Raw genomic sequence first — 18,565 nt, 5'->3', positions numbered from 1 at the left:
GGAAGGAAGGAAAGGGGACAAAAGAAGGAGCGGTGAAAGGAAGGAAATGGAAAGTGATTTATTCCTCTGCACATTCATGTGTATAACAATGTGATTTTTCTCTGCTGTAGTCTGCTTTTTAACAGAAGGACTGAACTCTGACAGGCAATGCAACTATGACCTACAGTACTGTTCAACTTAGTGGTGTGATAGTGGACAACAACTACATTTCTAAGTTTATTCCAGGTTACTTCTGTGGTGGCTTAAACTTATTTACAGTGAGTTTTTGCTGAAGCCTCAGAAAGCTTTAATTACCAGCTCAAAGCATCTGACTTACTCTCCAGATCAGCACAAATTCTTTCCCTTGCGAAAACATATGGCACTTCCTAAATGTAGGTTTAAGTGAAGTCGGTGCTAGTCACCCCGCACCACCCTCTCTCTGTGTGTTCACAAGTACACACACACACACATCAGTGTCCTCTAATATTGTTCATACCACACGTGCACAAAGCGTGCACAGAAACACGCACACATCAGCACATTCTACTCGTGTCCAGCGCTATCTCAGTTCACATGATTAGCATATTCTCTGTTTTATCAGCAGTAATGATTTCATAACCGGTGAAAGAAACATTCATTTGTTTTTGTCCTCAGAGATCACACCGATACACTGGAAGTCAGCACAAAAGACAGCAATGACTGTCTTTATTAAATGACAACGAAACCTTCATATCTGCTGTTCAAAACGTGTTTCATTCATTAATTGATTCACAGTTTATCATTATATACATTGCTTATTGCCTCCGTGGTCTTAGTCTCCCCATTGTCCCGTATTGTACCATGAATGCATATAAATAACCTGCCCTCACAACTGTGGATATCTTTAACATCAACAATCCTTTTCGCCCTCTTTCTCTAAAACCGTTTCACTGTCACTATATTATTTATACTGAATCAACATCAAATGTAAGTCATGTTCAAGTTAAGTGTGAAATCCATCCATCTTATCGTATTCAGGGTTGTGGGGGGGGGGGGGGGGGGGCTGCAGCATACTGCCGAGAGGCAGGTAACACACAGGGGAGAAGGGTTCACATGCACCGCGGGTGATGAAGAGTGTCCAGTCCACCTCACTTGCATCTCTTTGGGCTGTGGTCGGGAAAAGGAGCACCCGGAAGACCTCCACATAAACGCAATACAGAAAGGGCCCCAGCTCTCAGAGTCCAATCCTTTGCCGTAAGGCAACAGTGCTAACAACTGAACGGCCATGTTTCCTATAACTGGGATCATTTAGTGTAGGTACTGTGATGCACCTAAATGGTGGTGTCTTGTTTTTCCAGGATATTGGTCTCAGATATTGGCTTCATGCCATAAAGCAATTTGTGAGGCTAGAAGATTTTCTTAGCGACAAGTCAAGTTAACTTGTATTGTATCTATTAAATACAAGGTATTTCAAAATGTTACATTAGACATCATTAGACTATTTTGTTTTATTTGTGCCATACATGAGTGTGTAACGTGCAGTGGCTGTATGCCAAATGGACCATCCTTCGGTTGGACTTTTCATGACTTTCACCATTGTCCTTCATGTCCAGCATGAACATTTAGCAACAGCCACTGGCCTGGGGCCCCTGCTGTGTCTAAGTGGCATGCTCGGAGAAAGACATGGCACCTTGACTCATAGAGCCAAGTGTCCTACAGCTCCCACACTGTAAAACGCTGTATAAAAGGGTGTGTGTGTGTGTGTGTGTTTCTGTGTGTATATGTGTGTCCTTCAGTGCTTCCAGCTCAGGAACATCAAGAGCTGTGTGTTGGCCAGGAGGATCTCCCAGGGATAAACAGAGGGAGAAACTAATCCTTACTCTCCTCCACATTCAAGCAGTGTGTGTTTTTGTGTGTGCGTGTGCGCATGTTTGCTTCACCCGTGGCTGCTGTCGGCAAGGTTGTGTGTGCATGTTGTTGTATGACCTTAAAGCATTAGAAAAATATGTGTTACAGGCACGAATGTTTAGTCCATGTCAATCACTGGCATATTTAGAAATCTGTGTTTGTGTGCTCGTGCGTGCCCGTGCGAGTGTGCGTATGTGAGAGGGATAGAGACTGTGAGGGGTTTTGTGTAATCGTGCTGAGCGCTGAAGCGTGTCGAGAGAAAGGACATGTCCTCAGCTCTGATCACATAGTCTACTACAACCACAATAGAGGGAGAGAGATAGAGAGACGGACGGGTGTTAGGGAAGAAAGGGGTGGGGGGCGGTGGGGGGCATGAAATGAATGGATGATGTAGAGGGAGAGAGGGAGAGAAAAAGAGGGATTGAAAGGGAAGGTTTCAGAGTAGATGGGTGCGTAAAAAAAAGATGGATGGAGGGATATGTCTAGAGTGGGGAAGAAAGAAAGGAGAAAAGGGCAAGGGAGTGATGAAGAAAAGGGAGTGACAGAGACAGAGTAGGGTTGAAGAAAATAGAGGCAGAGATGGAAGAATGAGAAGGGAGGATGGACATGGGAAGCTCGGCTGATTGGTTTGATCTCCCTCTAGTTATTTTTTTCTTTCTTTCTCCCTATCTCTCTTTCCCTGCCCCCTATTTTCCTCCATCTCTTGTACATTCAGCTAGGGCTCCCTTGTCTCGGCAGACCAAAGAAAAAGTCAGTCCCGCTCTTAGCTAGCCGGCCCCCTCAGCCGGCTGGCTAATTGCAGAGGTATCACTGTGTCAAATGACTAATAGAGTTTCCTTTCCAGCCGCTAATCTGCCAGCAGGAGCACAGCCGTGATTTGTTTACTCTACGCCGAAGCAAGGGAATACAAAGACACACCCGCCCTTATATTTTCGTCTCCCAACACAATTTCACGCCGCCAGAGCGTTAAGTGGAGCATGTGTGTGTCGCCGCATTTCATGATATTGTGTTGTGTTTCATGGGACGGCACAGTGCCTCGTGCTCTCTTTTAATTCATGAAAGACACACCCTCTCACTCTCATACACGCATATGTTTGCCTTACTAGAGACGATACATTTCTGTTTTGTTTTTTCTATCAACCTGAACATTCAACTTTTAAATTGTTTTGTGATATTTAAACCTAAATGTAGTTTAATTATAATCCTAAACTTCAATCCCAACTGACACAGTGTTTTAACACTGGTCAAAAATGCCAAAGATCTAAAACCCCAACTGGTTCGCAAAGACATGAATACAACAAGAATACATGCACACACACACACACACAGGGAATACATACACCATTACACACATGCGTGCATAAACAGGCACCCGCACGCTGATTTCTGCCTGGCAATATTGGCCCCAAATAAGTCATCAGTCAGAACACACCATCAACAGAGCGAATGATAAATTCAGCAGCACTCCATTTACTTGAGGTAGAAGGAGAAGAAAGGGAGAGCAGACACAAAGATTGAGTGAAGAATAAAATGGAATGCATAAAGAGGTGTGGGGAAGCTGAATGCAAAGTTTGAGAATATGAAAACAAAAGAACAGACTTCAACAAGTTTTGGGGGGATTTCTCTGTTTTCGTGTTCTCTACCATCTCTCTCTATCATTTGTGATTTATTTTTCGTTCCCCTTTATTTTTTCAGCTTGTACCCGAAGAGATCCCTATTCAGTGCCTACAGCACAGGCTATAAAAATAATTTGACAAGCCATTTTTATATGTTTTCCCTCGCTCTTCTTTTCACTGTTCTGCCTCCCCCCTCTTTGGCTCTGAGGTTCATCCTATTTGGGTGTCAAGTGTCTCGGTGAGCGCACACTGACTCTGGTGGAGTTAGCCTAAAGCCCCGGCTACTAATGAGACGTTCTGAAGGACAGACACCCCACAGACACCATTCAAAGAGTACAGAAAAGACTGGGATTTTCTGCTGATTGGAGTAACTCTGCTTCATTACCCTCCTATACCCTTTGTTCTACGCGGCTGTATGTCGCTAACTCCGCAGCCTCTTGTTCCATCCCTCTTCCCTCTGGTTTGGCTGCAGCTTCATCCCTCATCTCTCAGCGGTTTTCCTCTCTTGTCCCAGCATCTCTTACCGTTTCTCTGTCCCTGCCTAATTCTTTAGATCTCTGGGGCATCAGTAGAAGAGCTCACACAGCCTTTAGCCTCATGGCTATTTCAGGGCAGAGTCTGGAAGTTTAACTTTTCAATGTCTGGCTGGCAAAGAATTTTTTTTCTTTTTAACCTGATTTTAGAGTTAGGAAATAAAAATATGCAAATGCGGTTACATCATCCAAAAGGTTCCTTGTGCCTCTGGTGAGCCGACTAATGGAGTTTACCAGACTCGGTGAGAAGAATTTAAATAAGAGCTTTGAAAGATGATTGTTAAAGATGCACCAAATCGGTTGGACAGATCAGACGTGTGTAAGAGGGTTGTGAAGGTCAAGTAAATACCACCACTCAAGACACTGCTAAAGAGCAACTTTGGTCGTCACACAACAATGAGACAGTAAACCTCACATTCACACAACCTCCATCCTTTTGTTGTTTTTGTATCGATGCGTGCGGTGACTTGTATAATGTGTGAATGTGTGTTTTTCCACGTTGAGTACCGTTTGTGTGCACTTGCCCATCCAGACACGGTTTTAAAGGCTAACTCTCTTTGTGAGAGGAGGCTCGTTGGCCTGTGCTAAAGCCCCAGTCAAACACATATTGATTTCAAGGCTCTGTGATTTATCGCATACTCTCCGAAGAACACATTGATGGTGTTTTTGCATGTGTGTAGATGTGTGTTTTCTGTGTACACATACCTTGGTTTTAATGACAGATGACGCCGTCTGTCTCAGTGTTTTTACAGCCGGAGAAACAAGGCCCCCAGACTCACATTAACACCTTGATATATCACCGATCCACCGCTCTGACGCGACGGAGAGCGAAGGTGACAGCTACTGTGCCCCTGCAGGCTTCTTACATCCCCCAAGCAAATCCCCATTCAATTTCAATCTCACTCTAAAGAGAGATAGCTTGGTGTGTTTTTTTATGTATTTTTTTGTCCTTATTGCTCACCAGGCAGATGTCTCACTGAGGAAAAAGTTTCTGCAATCGTCCTCTTGCTACCTGCAAATAGGCTTACGAGCAAAGTTACCAATTTTCATTGCATGGGAATGGCAGGCTAATGAGTCATTTGAGTGACAAACTAACATTGCTTACGAGCCCTCAGTGGGTTTTTATGAGACTAACGTACCTCACGTTGGAGTAGAACCATTGCATTGTTGATCTCGAGTTTCTTTAAATCAATCTATTCTTAAAAATGTTATTGAACTTTTTCTTCAGGATTTGTATGCATTTTGTTGAAAGAAATATTGCACGGCTTCCAAAATAGTATATAGAAAAAAAACACGTAATAGCTTGTAAGCATATTTGATCAAAAGTTTATAGTTCATATTTTCAGCTGCCATTAAAACTATCTAAAACTTTTGCCTCCACAACTTTTGTCTACTTTTCTCTTTTTCTCTCTTCAATCCTCCCCTCTGTTGAACATTGGTCCTTGTTGTTAATCCTGGGCATGTGGCCAATATTCGTCCATCCATATGGAGACGCGTTTGTCTTTTCCCAACAACCTGTTCATCTCTGCGCCTTCCTGCCTCTGCTCTGCTCTGCTCTGCTCTGCTCTCCTCTCCTCTCCTCTCCTCTCCTCTCCTCTCTCTTTTCTCTCCTCTCTCTTTTCTCTCATCTCCTCTCTCTTTTCTCTCCTCTCCTCTCCTCTCCTCTCCTCTCCTCTCTCCTTTCTCTCATCTCCTGTGCTTTCCCCCTCACCTTTGCTTGTGTCCTTTTCTCCCGTCCTCCCTGCTTCTCATTCTGTCCCCTCCTCTGCCCTGCAGACCTTTCCCAGCGTGTCCATGACCAGGTCCTAAGTTATGTCCTCTGTCCCTACTTTCCCACCATAGCTCCCTCCTCCCCCGGTATCGACTCCACCTCTTTGCAGCGCACAGGAAGTCACGGCACAGGGACAGGGAACTACGGCCGTGGCGGGACCAACAACTATGCCACAGTGGGACCAGGCTACACCTCAAGCGGAGGTGGCGGAGATGTGTATGGCTCAGACCCCTATGTGGCGGACCCCTATCGCACCCTGCAGTACTGCCCCTCAGTGGTGGAATCGCCCTACAGCAAGTCCGGACCAGCCCTGCCGCCTGAAGGCAGCCTGCAGCGCTCACCTTCCATCGACTCTATTCAGAAAGACCCCAGGTAGGATGAAAGGGTGTGTGTGTGTGTGTGTGTGTGTGTGTGAGTGTGTTTCATGGGGTTCACTGGACCACAGCATGTGCACTTACATTCATTCCCTTGAGCCTCACGTTAACCCTAACTTTTACATACCACATTTTTGTCTGATGGGACAAAAAATGTGTAGAATACATAACACACACACACACACAAACACACACTTACTGGCATATATACACACATCAATATTCCAGTCATAGTGATATTAAAGTCGTCCTCCTCCAACAGGCACAGTAGGGGTATACTATACTCATTGCTCACTAATATTGATATCTGTATATCGATATACAGTATGCAGAATAATTACTTTTGTGATAGCAATTGCAGCTACAGATACGACAGTACTCACCCAAACCCCACACTCCACCGGTTTCTTTCAAGGCTCTCTCTTAGATCAGGCTGAACACAGCACTGCATTCAAATCATGTAGGGGGGCTGCGTGGATGGGTGCGTGTTGCTTCAGGTACTGGTGTTAGAGTGAAATACAATCCACAAAGGCTGGTTTGACTTATAGATTCATGAGTTTGGAAGCTTATCAGATACCAAAAACACTGCACAGCGATTTACAATACTATGAGGAAGGATATTACCACTCTCAAAAGTTCATGAAAAAGTTCAAAAAGTTCAAAAGTTTGCTTTATTGTCAATTCCACAATGTACTGAACATACAGGGGAGTTGAAAAGACGTTTCTCTCTTGTCCAACATATAAACATATAAAGTGAATACAGTGCAATAGATTAAAAAACATTTAGACAATATATATATATATAATAAGTGATTGTTGTCAACCACAATTTATCCGCCTTCTAGACTGCCGTGAATTACCATGTTTCCCAGACAAACAAATGTGCCTGGAACATGCGCTTGCCCACTCAGTGTGACGGCGGATGATGTCACATTGCATCAACAATTGAGCCAGGGTCAACTTGTTTTTGCTAAGGCACACGGATTATTTTTTTCTATATCGGCCCCCTTCGCAATGGAACATTTTTTTAATGTAATAGAGTGTCACACACCGGGTTGCTTTAGAAGCTCCATTTCGCCTCCCTCAGTGTCACGCTGTGTGTAAAAGAGTCCTACTGGGCTGTGATCACTTCCATCCTCTTCTCTCTGCAATTAAGCAAAGCTCACTTTCCCTACTTCATTTATATATATTTCACAGGACTCTTGATATATAATTCCTTTCATTACAGAGCGAGAGGGACTGAGACGTGAGTGGATCAAGTCTCAGCAGCAGCTATCAATCACAGGAGAAGGAGAGAGAGAGAGAGAGAGAGAGAGAGAGAGAGAACGGGTGAGAGAGACTCGGAAAGAGATGAAAGACAGAATAAGAGAGAGAGAGAGAGGATGGGAAAGAGAATTATTTAAAACAATAGCAAAGGAAGAGAGAGAGTGACTGAATGACATGCGCACAGTCAGATGAGCATACAACCCTCCTCAAGATTCTTCAGTCTTGTGAAGTTGTATAAAGGATCTGATAATTAGGGCATGATGGTTTATTAATAATATAATCTGATTGACTGGCTCAAGACGGTCTTCTTGTTTCACACAAACACAAGTTATCTCCAATGTTCCCCCCCTCAAAATACTACCCCTTCATATTCGCAACACGTTTGTGAAGCCTTTGTTGTTCGCACTGTTGTTGTTTGTCGCCCGTACTGTGATGTTTGTATACACAGAAACTCTTGAATTCAGCAAGAGGCAAAGCAGTAATATGTTTTGTTTTCTGTAGGGTGCATCTACAATACACCAGCCAGATTTGTGACAAAAGCGCAAAAACAACAGCAACAAAAAACAGTTGCAATTTAGGATAGAAATACGTTTATCAAAGACACGTTGTGAGGAGTAGACGCAAGGGGTGAGTACAGGTCACCACGGATTGCAATTTCTAACATACACAAATGTAGTGCAACACACGGATGAAAACGGATAGAGGAGGAAGATTGTGGCGACAATAAAGTGGACAAAATAAGGAGATTATACAGTGTCATGCACATAGTTGCACATGTATTAATAATATTGCTAAGGAGATCAAATAGTGTTTGCTGCCGTTGATTACTCTACAATGTGGATGACAGCTTTTAAATCGTTGCTGCCTTTACTGTCTAAGCTGATTGAACAAAGGCAGTGAAAAGATGTAAACGTTAATTGCTCTAGTTTAGTCTCAGTGGGAGACTGTTTTTGCATTGCATATAACTTCTATGGAGTTTTATCAACTTGTTCATTTGTTTCTGGTCCACTAAAATATGGATAACGGCAGTCTCGGTAACAGTGTCATATTGATGTAATATACCTGCAGGGCTTTGTGTAGCTAACATTTACATCACACCCACCTGATGCATTCTGTGCCAAAACCTTTTAAATATATCATTTATCTGAAATGGAGAAATGATTGATGTTCTGAAAACACATCAACGCAACCTTTTGTCATATATTTTCATCTAGAACTGACAAACAATGTGTGGAGAGTAAACTATGTGTATGCTATTTACAATAGAGCAACTATAGTCACAGCAGGTTTAACTATTTGTCATTACTGTGTTAACTTTTAAAACTGAGGCTCTGCATACAATGCAGATCCTGGTTCGAGCTTCACATTTTGCAGAGTCATGTATTTTAGACCATGAAAATATTAAAACCTAGTCCCAAACCCATTTTGTACTTGGTCCCAATATTCCGAGAGCGCCTTTGTGTGTTGCATGCCCCCCGCTGAGTTCAATAAAACCGTATTTAATTAAAAGTTTCAAAGTTATTCATGACTATTTAACAATTTAGGCTTTACTAGCTGGAGTCAGAGGAGGGGGGGGGGGGGGTCCATGATGAACTCCAAGTCATTTACAACAACAGGAAGCCAAAATGCATAAAAAAGAAAATGTTTTAATGAGTGGATTTAATAGCAACTCTGCATTTTTGTATTCCAGTCCCCAAAACTGTATCCCTGTAAAAACAATTGCCACATTGTTCTGACTACAACTTGAAAGGGACAATTCACATGTACACCTAAATGTGCTTAAATGCCTCAGTATCAGCCAATATCGGACTCTTCATGGAGTCCGCCATGTTTTTATACTTTTATTTCACCAGAAAGGTCCCGTTGAGTTACAATAGCTCTTCTGTTTCTACAGTAGCCCAGAACGGACAAACTTAAACACTGGGACTCGAGAGGACCTTTCACATTTTTACGTTACCTGAAGCCCACCGTAGTCCTCCGACACGCTTGTGAAACTGTGGCACCGTAAGCCGCCGAGTCTAAAACCATGGTTTTACCACGGTTTTAGACTCGGCGGCTCGACGGCTCACGTTAATGCTTGAAAGGGAGGAGCCAGCGGAGGGGTATTCAGTTGGTTACATTAATATAGTATATGTATATATATAGACATAGATAGATAGACAGATAGATAGATACAGTAGATATAGATAGATCGATATAATCCTCTATTCTTAATATCATTGCATTTAAACTATGTGTTACATTTATCTCTGCCATAAGGTTAAATAGCCTCCTACTCGAGCTTCACTCTCTCTCTTGCTATAATTGGACTTAGCTGAGCTTACATGAAGTGTGAAATGAGTTAGCATCAATCAGATACAAAGAACACCCTGAGTGAGGGCAGAGGTTATGGCTCTGTGTGTTTAATGTCTGCATAAGTGCGCAGTGTGTGTTTGTGAGAAGACTGTATTTTTTTCATAACTCAGCAGCACACTCTTTGCCTAACGTGTGTGTGCGTGTGTGTGCGTGTGTGTGCGTGTGTGTGTGTCTGTGTGTGTCTGTGTGTGTGTGTGTCCGCATGGCAGCTAGTAACACGGTTAGGTACCATTACAGTTGCAGAAGAGTGAGCACGATAGAGCAGAGGTGATGACAGCAACACAAAGGGAAAACTCAATAACTGCTAATGGATGGGAGTGAAGAGAGGGAGATAAGATAGATAAGGGGAGGGTGGAGGGAGTTGTGAAGATGAAGCCAAAGGAAGGGAGGTAAATGAACACAGCAGAAGAGGAGGGAAGGAGGGGAGAAAGGAGGCACAGGAAGAGAAGAGGGTGGGAAATAAGGGGATGAGGGGGATTATGTAGAAAAAATGGAGGATGATAGATGAATATCAAGATGGAGATAGGTGAATATATAGAAGAAATAATGGGCAAGATTGAGTGGAGAGAGAGGCAGAGCATAATGTAGATAGGTGTTTTCCTTTAAGCTGACTTTGCAAAAAGAGATTCTCACCCCCACTGAGTTTCCTTCTTAAATTGAATCTTAAGAAACAATGTAGGGAGCAAGATGAAGAAGAAAATGTTGAGCACATGGAACCAATATAAGTAGGGAGAGTGTGAAGGGAAAGCAAAAACCAATAATGAAGGACAAGAAAAAAGGAACAAATAAAGGAGATTGGGAGAGTGTTAAGTGAGGGGAGAAAGCACAGAGAGACCTTTGTTTAGGGAATAAGGGAGCCATACCTTGAGGGATCGATGCATGGGCATAGCAGGCGTTTGAGAGTAAGGACGGGAGTGAGAGAGAGAGAGAGAGAGAGAGAGAGAGATGAACATTAGCTTAGGGAGGACGGGACCAAGGAGCTAGGTTGGTTATTGTTACAAAGCTTGCACTAGGAGGTTAGGAAGCCAGTTAGAAAGCGAAACACATCATGAACAGGTTTTTGCAGTAAGTGAGGTGAATTCAGCATTGCAGAAATGAGGATTGCTTGTCTTATCTCACCAAACACCCACTCAGCCTGAAACGTGGACACAACCCTTCGAGATAAGATAAATCAAACTCCCCTCATTTAAATCAAACTCTCCTCATTCACACCATCTCCACAAGTCCAACATGTATTCTCCAAGCAATAGTGGCCGTAGTTCTAGTCATGTTTGAAGAGATAAATACCCCCCGTGCCCCCATTATGTGTTAGATGCAATAGGGCTGCTGTCATGAAATTGCTATTTACAGTTGATGTGAGGTCATCGGGTGTGACATGTCATTGTCAACGCTCGCTATTTAATGACTGTGTTTGTTGGCTCATAGCCCAAACACATCGCTCTATTTATGGACAATCTGCAATGGTCAGCGGTGACTCTGTTTGTCGGAGTGTGTGAGCGTGTGAATGGGATGAGTGTGTGTATGTTTGTGCGTCCACGGCTGTGACAAAGGCAGGGTGGTGGAGATGCTGTGTCTGTGTGTGTGTGTGTGTGTTGTGTGTGTATTTACACGCAGGTGTATGTGTCTAGCATTCATCTGTGACAGCGTAGAACTGATGCATTGCATTCCCCAGGTGTCACACAGTCTAAAGGACAATGACATGTCCATGTATGTGCGTCTCCTCAAGAGGCACAGAGAGATTTGGTGATTACGCTTGTTGTCAGTTGGGCACGAGTGTTTATGTTTATGTATGTGCACGTGTGTGTGAATGAGAAACGCAGCGGCTTGCATTCCCCTCTGGCAAACTGTTGTCTGCTTGCACAAGTGCATTGCTCTGTGTGTTGGATACATATGGTTTATGTATGACTCTACAGATGGGCCACCTACTTTAGATGGAAATCAAGGCACTGGCAGCCTGTGTGTGTGTGTGTGTGGGGGGGGGGGGGGGGGGGGTCATAGGTCTTGACCATAGGATTATATTCAGACAGGAAATCCCTCACTCACTTAAGTGGAAGTAAGGCACACTCACATCAGCAGTACACAGTTTACCGTACGATGCACCTGGGGATTTCTATTGTGTAAACTGGACACAGATAATGTTTCTTTGGCTTTATTAAGGGGAGTAGTTCTCTGCTGTGCCGTGTTCTAAGCTGTGGCAGTTGAACAGGTCCAACAGTTTGAATGTAATAGTGTTCTCCATATTCAGTGGTGCTCTTGATGGGCAGTTTGTTTGTAACACACACTACCTTCATCTTGCATTCATGTTGTGCTTCTTCTCTGGATTGCTCCTTCCACAAATATTTCCACCACTGTTTCTTTACATATACCGTCCTTTGAGTTAAGACAGTAAAGTTTGAATAAGGTTTGTAGCTTATTTTTTGACAAAGAAGTGCTTTTGGCATTCTCACTTTCCTATAATGTTGGGTGTTAGTGTCTCAAAGGTAGTAATATTTCTAAAACTATGTTTCAGATTGCTACATTTACATATTCAGTGAGCTGCCCAGTTTGATGTTTCAACAACATTTCATGCATGTCTGTGGTTTTCCACAGCAAGCATGCTAATAAGCGTGAGAGACAATAATCAGTGTGTGGCCCATTAAGTGTACTCGAGACATACAAACATTTAGATTGTTTAATTTTGTCATGCCATATTCTGGCTTATGTTGGTATATTCTGATTGATAGAATTTAGGGAAAAGTAATGAAAAGATGCCATGGTAAGAATAAAAGGGAAATATTGTTGAAATGCAGCCATTTGTGTACATTTAATTAATCCGATGTGTGCTTGAGGAGAGAGAATGCTTCAGCACCATGGACAGAGACTCAAAGCTACATTGGGTTGTAAAGTTTCAGCACCATGGAGAGGGACCGAGTGTGAGCCGATCTCTGTTACACTGTGCTGCTGCTGCTGCTGCTGCTGCTGCTGCTTGTACCACCTGTTCTAACTACACACAGTGCACCCTAACAAGCATGAACTATTTACCTGTGACTACGCAGGGTCACTCTAGCAATTGTCTTGGTAAAGTAGATAAAGCTATACAAACATTTCATTCATAATAAGTTATGAGTTAAATATAATACAGAACAAAACAGACATACAATAAAATACAAAACATGTCGTGTTTCCTATTCTTATATGGGGCTATAGAAAAATACATTGCTGATTGAGGATGTCTGTCCTTTTACAGGTACATTTCAAATAATTTAACCAGACCAGAGGATTGCACATTGCTGTGGCAGTGGATCCTCACTGCGTTTCTTTTGAAAATTAGCATTTTTCATGAGCATATTATGGGACATTAAATAAAAATAAAAAAAGTGTATTTAGCAGCTTCCTGGTGACTCAGATTTAAAAAATAATCTCTTGTTTTCTTAATAGTGGATATTGGTATTTATTCATTTATGTTGCTTGCATGTGGATCTTTAGTTAACGAAACAGATAGGCAAGTTATTGAAAGATGCACTGAAAGGTTTTGTCCATTTTTTGTTCTGTGCCTTCCGAGGGGATAACTAAGGTTCTTAGAGGGGGAACTCTGATTTTGAGAGTTTAACCTCACCAAGATCAACTGCTTGACTAAAAGAGAAATGGAGGGTACCAGTCAGTCCTTTTCGTCCTTTGTTATTAATCTGTGTTTGACATCATGAAACAGAGAAAAAAGAGAAGGAGAGAAACAAATGAAGTGGCAATGAGAGGAAGATAAAGAAAGATGAAACAATGGGTTTGTAACTGGATGACTCTGGGAGAGAGAGCAAGGGAGGGGGGGGGGGGGGGGGGGGGGGCAGTAGGGGTGTGAGAGGCACAGTCACAGAGGGATCGAGGGATTTAAAGAAAGAGGGAGGAAGGAAGCGAGAGAGACAGATAGAGGAGAGAGGACACACTCTATTGGCTCTCAGCACGGCCCAGGGGTAATTTCCTCTCCACATGAGAAATGCATGCTGGGATATGGAATCACCTCCAAGGGAGGGTAATGATGCATTGCCAGAACCTTGGCCCTGAGGCACAGCTGTGTGTGTGTGTGTGTGTGTGTGTGTGTGTGCATCTGTGCCCTGGCCATCATCCCTGCCTGTTCTGGGTAAATTGCCCATTGTAGTTATTTTCCTTTTCTGGGGTGGCCTATCTGTTCGTGCACGTGTGCATGTGTGTGTGTGTGTGTGTGTGTGTGTGTGTTTGTGTGTGACCTTGGGATGATAACAATCCTGCATGTCTTCTTCACTGCTACGGTAAGCTTCATCCTAAATCTGAGAGCCTTGGGGATTGAAGGATAGACCAAAGCGATACAGACAGATACATGTGAATTAGGGGGTTGAGAGAGACAGCAGAGACACACTTGTACCAACATTAACATTCAGGCATGTAGGTACATGGAAACAAGTGGCACACAAATCAAACATACGCAGAGGTAAAGGCTAACAATTAGAGGATATTTGGCTGTCAGGCAGAGAGAAATCAGAATAGAAAGCATGGAATTAATTGCTGCTTTCACAGTTTCAGTGGTTGAAGGACATGTCCTCAGTGTGTGTGTGTGTGTGTGTGTGTGTGCACGCTGATGTGTGCAGCTGTTAATGAATCTGTCATGTTCTTTTGATCCAATCATTGCATTATTGTTTTTTATGGTAATTACTGCCACGAACATTTCTTCGATTAACATCCATCAAGCCTTTTTACACACATACACGGGAACAGGCACACACATGCAAATGCACCTATTCAGTGCTAGAGCTGATCTATAGGCGATGGAAATTTTTTCAGCCGCTTCACACTCAAATGTATGGCGATAGATGCTTTCCATCTCCTCCTCCCACCTCCTCCCTGCTGCTCCGTCTCATGACACTGGCGGCATTTGGGAGGGATTATGGGAAAATGTCACAGCAGCAGAACTACAGTATATCTTCTCTCCTCCTCACGCCTCACTTCACCTCGCCTCTCCTCTAGCACACACTGCTTAACCAGACTCCATCTACTGACTGAATGGTACACTGGGAGCACAAATATTACCATCAATATCAATGTTAACAGATTGTTAGACTGATAATCTTCATCTTAACATGTATTCAAGTTGACATTCTATCTATTTTTTATGTACTTAGAAATAAAAAAAATTGATTTGAAACGAATCCAAATTTGAAGTTGTTTTTTTACGTGTTTTTACAATAAGTGATACTATTAAGGTATTATTTCATTGTAGAGTATTTCAACATTTGTGTTATTATTGAGGGAGAATGAAGGTCTTGTTGATTTGTGTGCTTAAGAACCTTTCAAAGCATTTCGTATCAAACGTTTGGCTTCAGAACAAAGATGTTTCTCAGCACTTTATCTGTATGATGAGTCCATACTCCAGTTGCTCTACGTGGATCTCTGGGTACCACTCCGTGTGAGTATAGGCTACACCTAACAGAATTCAGTTACATGTGTAGCACAGGGCTATCGCTATAACTACCCTCATGAGACAGAGCGACTAAGTTTTATTTCCCCTTGAACTTCAGTGAAGTCTCGCATGAACTCAGCACTATCGACCTTGCACTCAGAGAAATGTATCTTCTCTTTAATTACCTCTTTTATTAACATCCACCACAGGCATTAATGTCAAGCAGTTGTACATCTTGCATGCCACTGCTATCTTTGCGCCAGGCTCAATCTTCCAAGGGGCTGCAGATGTTAAGGTCAGTGAGTTGTATATCTCATATCCAGGAGAGGAATCTTGACCTTTCGAATGCTTGTTATTGGACTCGTGAGGACTGAGTTATGTCCAGTGAACTTAAATAAAGCTAAAATGAAGAGAACAGAAATAAAGGGGGTAAGAATAAGAAAGCAGTTTGACATAAGAAAAGTGAAAAAAAAAAAAAGTTTCATAAATAAAAAGGTAACTTCTGCAAAGGCAAAACAAAGTGAAAGTTATATCATTTAAAATTATGATGAGAGTACTTTCTTAGGTGATCACATTTAGCCAAGCTGCCATGTCGGTATCCGCCAGCTGCAGAGGTACAAAAACGCTTGCATAGTACAATCATCTCAAAATACATCCCTGTGGAAGTGCGTTTCCTAATATACAACACTTACATACCAACTCACACATGCATCTGCGCACAGAAGCTCAAACCAATATTATTTTTAATCTTTTTCTACTTTCTACTTGACATGCTGAATATAGCTGACTGACTCACATAACTCTATAACGATAAAAACAGCAGCAGCTAACTGGGCTAGGGAGGATTAGCATGCTATTCTTTCACACGTCACAGCAAAGTATGCTCACTTTTTATCAGTGACATGCTGTTGTTGTAAGTTGCTGCTCTCTTTTTGCACGCCATGAGATTTCACTTTGCTTCTTGGCTCAGAGACTCCAATAACATGTTGACACTTAAATTCTCCAGTGAGGAGAATAGCAGAATAGCCTTTAAATAGCAGAGTTACTGTCAATACTGTAGTGGAATGGAGAGGGGCAAAACACATGTAAGAAAAACTCCATGAGCTGTATTCAAACTTGCAAGATCACAGGCTTGTGACTGGAAGGTCATCGCTTCGATCCCCAGACTGTCAAGAAAAGTCTGGATAGGTGAGGTGAAGCGGCACTTGAACCTCCCTCCTGACCACGCACCACTGTAGTGCCCTTGAGGAAGGCCCTTAACCCCTCAACTGCTAAAGCAGGCCTGCTCACTGTCCACCAGATCAGATTGTGTGAGTGTGGATGAGGGCCTTGCTGGAAAAACATTCATGCCCACTGAATCCACATCGCTTAAATTAAGCCAAACTAAACAGATTCATTGACAGTGTGGATGGTAGCCATTGTCAAGACTCCCCCAAATAGTTATTGACTATGTGGAGAAACAGCTATCCACCGTGAAAAAAGTGTAGTGTACATTATTTATTCTCATCCCTGGAAACTCTCCTGTTTTGATCATAGACCCCCTCCCCCAACACACACACACACACACGCACACACACACACACACACACACACACACACACACACACTTGTGATCTGCAGAGTCATGACGGAATAACTCTCGTGCATCCTAGGGAGGTTGACTCAATTCAGAAACACTCCTCTATCATGCATCCATTGCTCCGTCTCTCTCCATCTCTCCATCACACTTCTGCAGGTAGAGAAGGAGCGACAGTGATGATGGGTTGGGAGGTGTAGGCATTCATCCTGCACCTGCTGTGTTTTCTCTCTAAACACACAGTTTTCCTACCCCCCCCCCCCCCCCCCCCGTTGTCTTTTGCGGCTATTAAAACAGCCTGTCTATTCTTTTCCTCTTTTTTAATCCCTTCCACTCTCTCCCACACGCTCTCTCTCTCTCTCTCTCCTTCTAGCTCTCTCCCCCTCTATCAATCTTTCTACCCCTTTTTCGCTACAGGGTTTGAGGTGATCCCTAAGGCTCTTCTCACCGTGCTGACAGTAGTCCTTTGTGTATGTTTGCATCTGCGTGTGCATTTCTGTTTTGCACCCGTGCATGTGCTTTCACCTCATAATATCAATGAAGGTCATCCTGTCAGCCAGACACATGCTTCATTCTGACTGTGACTCAAGTGAAACTCTAATCTTGGTAGAATGATGGCAGGGAGAGAGAGTGAAAGGTGGAGATATCGAGGGAAAAGAGGAAAGAGAGAGAGAGAGAGAGAGAGAGAGAGAGAGAGAGAGAGAGAGAGAGAGAGAGAGAGAGAGAGAGAGAGAGAGAGAGAGAGAGAGAATGGCGAATTGATGCATATGAGGCATCAGACAAGGTTGTTGGTGTGGTCATACCCCTCTTAGTAAAGGTGTGTGTTGTGTACATGTGTGTGTGTTTCTCTGGGCATTGGCCCGTGCTGTAATGAGCACCATGTGCATTCACGTGGGATCGTGTTTGCTTTTCCCCCGGTGTACATTTCGTACCTTTTGTGCGTTTGCCTGAATCACTTCAGTGATTTTGCAGTGTTGGAATGCCATTTTGTCGCTGCCTGGACCTGCATCTCGTGAACCACAGACCTCATATTTACTTCAGGATGGATCAATATTGTGGGCAAATCTTTCTGCCAAGTTCTGTGCCATGTTGCACTTAATACTGTCAGAATGAACTGTCTTTCTAAGGAGGAGGAGTACTAATTGGTTCAATTGCCATGCTCCCAGCGTAAATGCAACCTAAGCGTAGAGTATTAGCCAAGGTATATTACAAAATATACAGTAAACCTCAGTGCTCTCGGTGAAAGTACATAGAGCAAAATATTTTTGGTTCATTGTTTTCTAGCTGTCGCAGAGCTGTCAAACAGGTATTGCTCTGTAATAATTTCACTCCAATTCCGTCATGGGGTTTACTTTCATGGCAGCAATCATTTAACAAGGATGGGTGAACATGTTTAAAGTATAATTTCTCTCACCAAATGATACCACTTTGGAGAATGCAGTCATCTGTGTCATTGAAAGGTTGCTCAGTGAATATAAGGCTGCAAATCCACACCCAAACCTCAGATCAAACTGATTAGAAAGGTGGAAAATACACCACCATAGCCTTCACCTACACCCCCCCCCCCCTAAGGAGGGAGCCGGTGTTTCTATAGTTGTGTACATATCGCTGGGAAGTACTTCATTTTACTTTATGTCGAGTGAACCCAGTGTGAATACAGCCTGCACTCTGTCATACTGCATGAGCCATGTTTGGCGCTCCAGCATATAATGTTTCTATTCCTCTCTTTCCTCCATCCCCTCCAATCCTTCGAGTGGATGACTGCTTTTAGTCGCACTTAATCCGCTTTTGAAGGTTGCATTTA

At 43.0% G+C, this 18,565-nt stretch overlaps 1 protein-coding gene across 2 annotated transcripts in view; it reads left to right on the top strand.

The window, feature by feature from the left end:
* Positions 1-18,565, top strand: part of ctnnd2a (catenin (cadherin-associated protein), delta 2a) — a 191,463-nt gene that overhangs the window by 90,505 nt on the left and 82,393 nt on the right. Inside the window, exon 11 of one of the 2 annotated variants that reach the window (XM_076080665.1) lies at positions 5,858-6,158. In XM_076080665.1, coding sequence (XP_075936780.1) covers positions 5,858-6,158 — 301 coding nt within the window. Of the gene's footprint in view, positions 1-5,791; positions 6,159-18,565 lie in introns of both variants that reach the window. The other variant, XM_076080664.1, reaches the window with a different exon arrangement.

The sequence above is a fragment of the Anarhichas minor genome, unplaced genomic scaffold (assembly GCF_050575085.1).
Source record: "Anarhichas minor isolate MPS153535 unplaced genomic scaffold, ASM5057508v1 ptg000074l, whole genome shotgun sequence".
In the NCBI taxonomy this organism is placed as follows: Eukaryota; Metazoa; Chordata; class Actinopteri; order Perciformes; family Anarhichadidae; genus Anarhichas; species Anarhichas minor.
The sequence above is the reverse complement of the archived record's forward strand: the minus strand, read 5'-3'. Positions and strand labels throughout refer to the sequence as shown.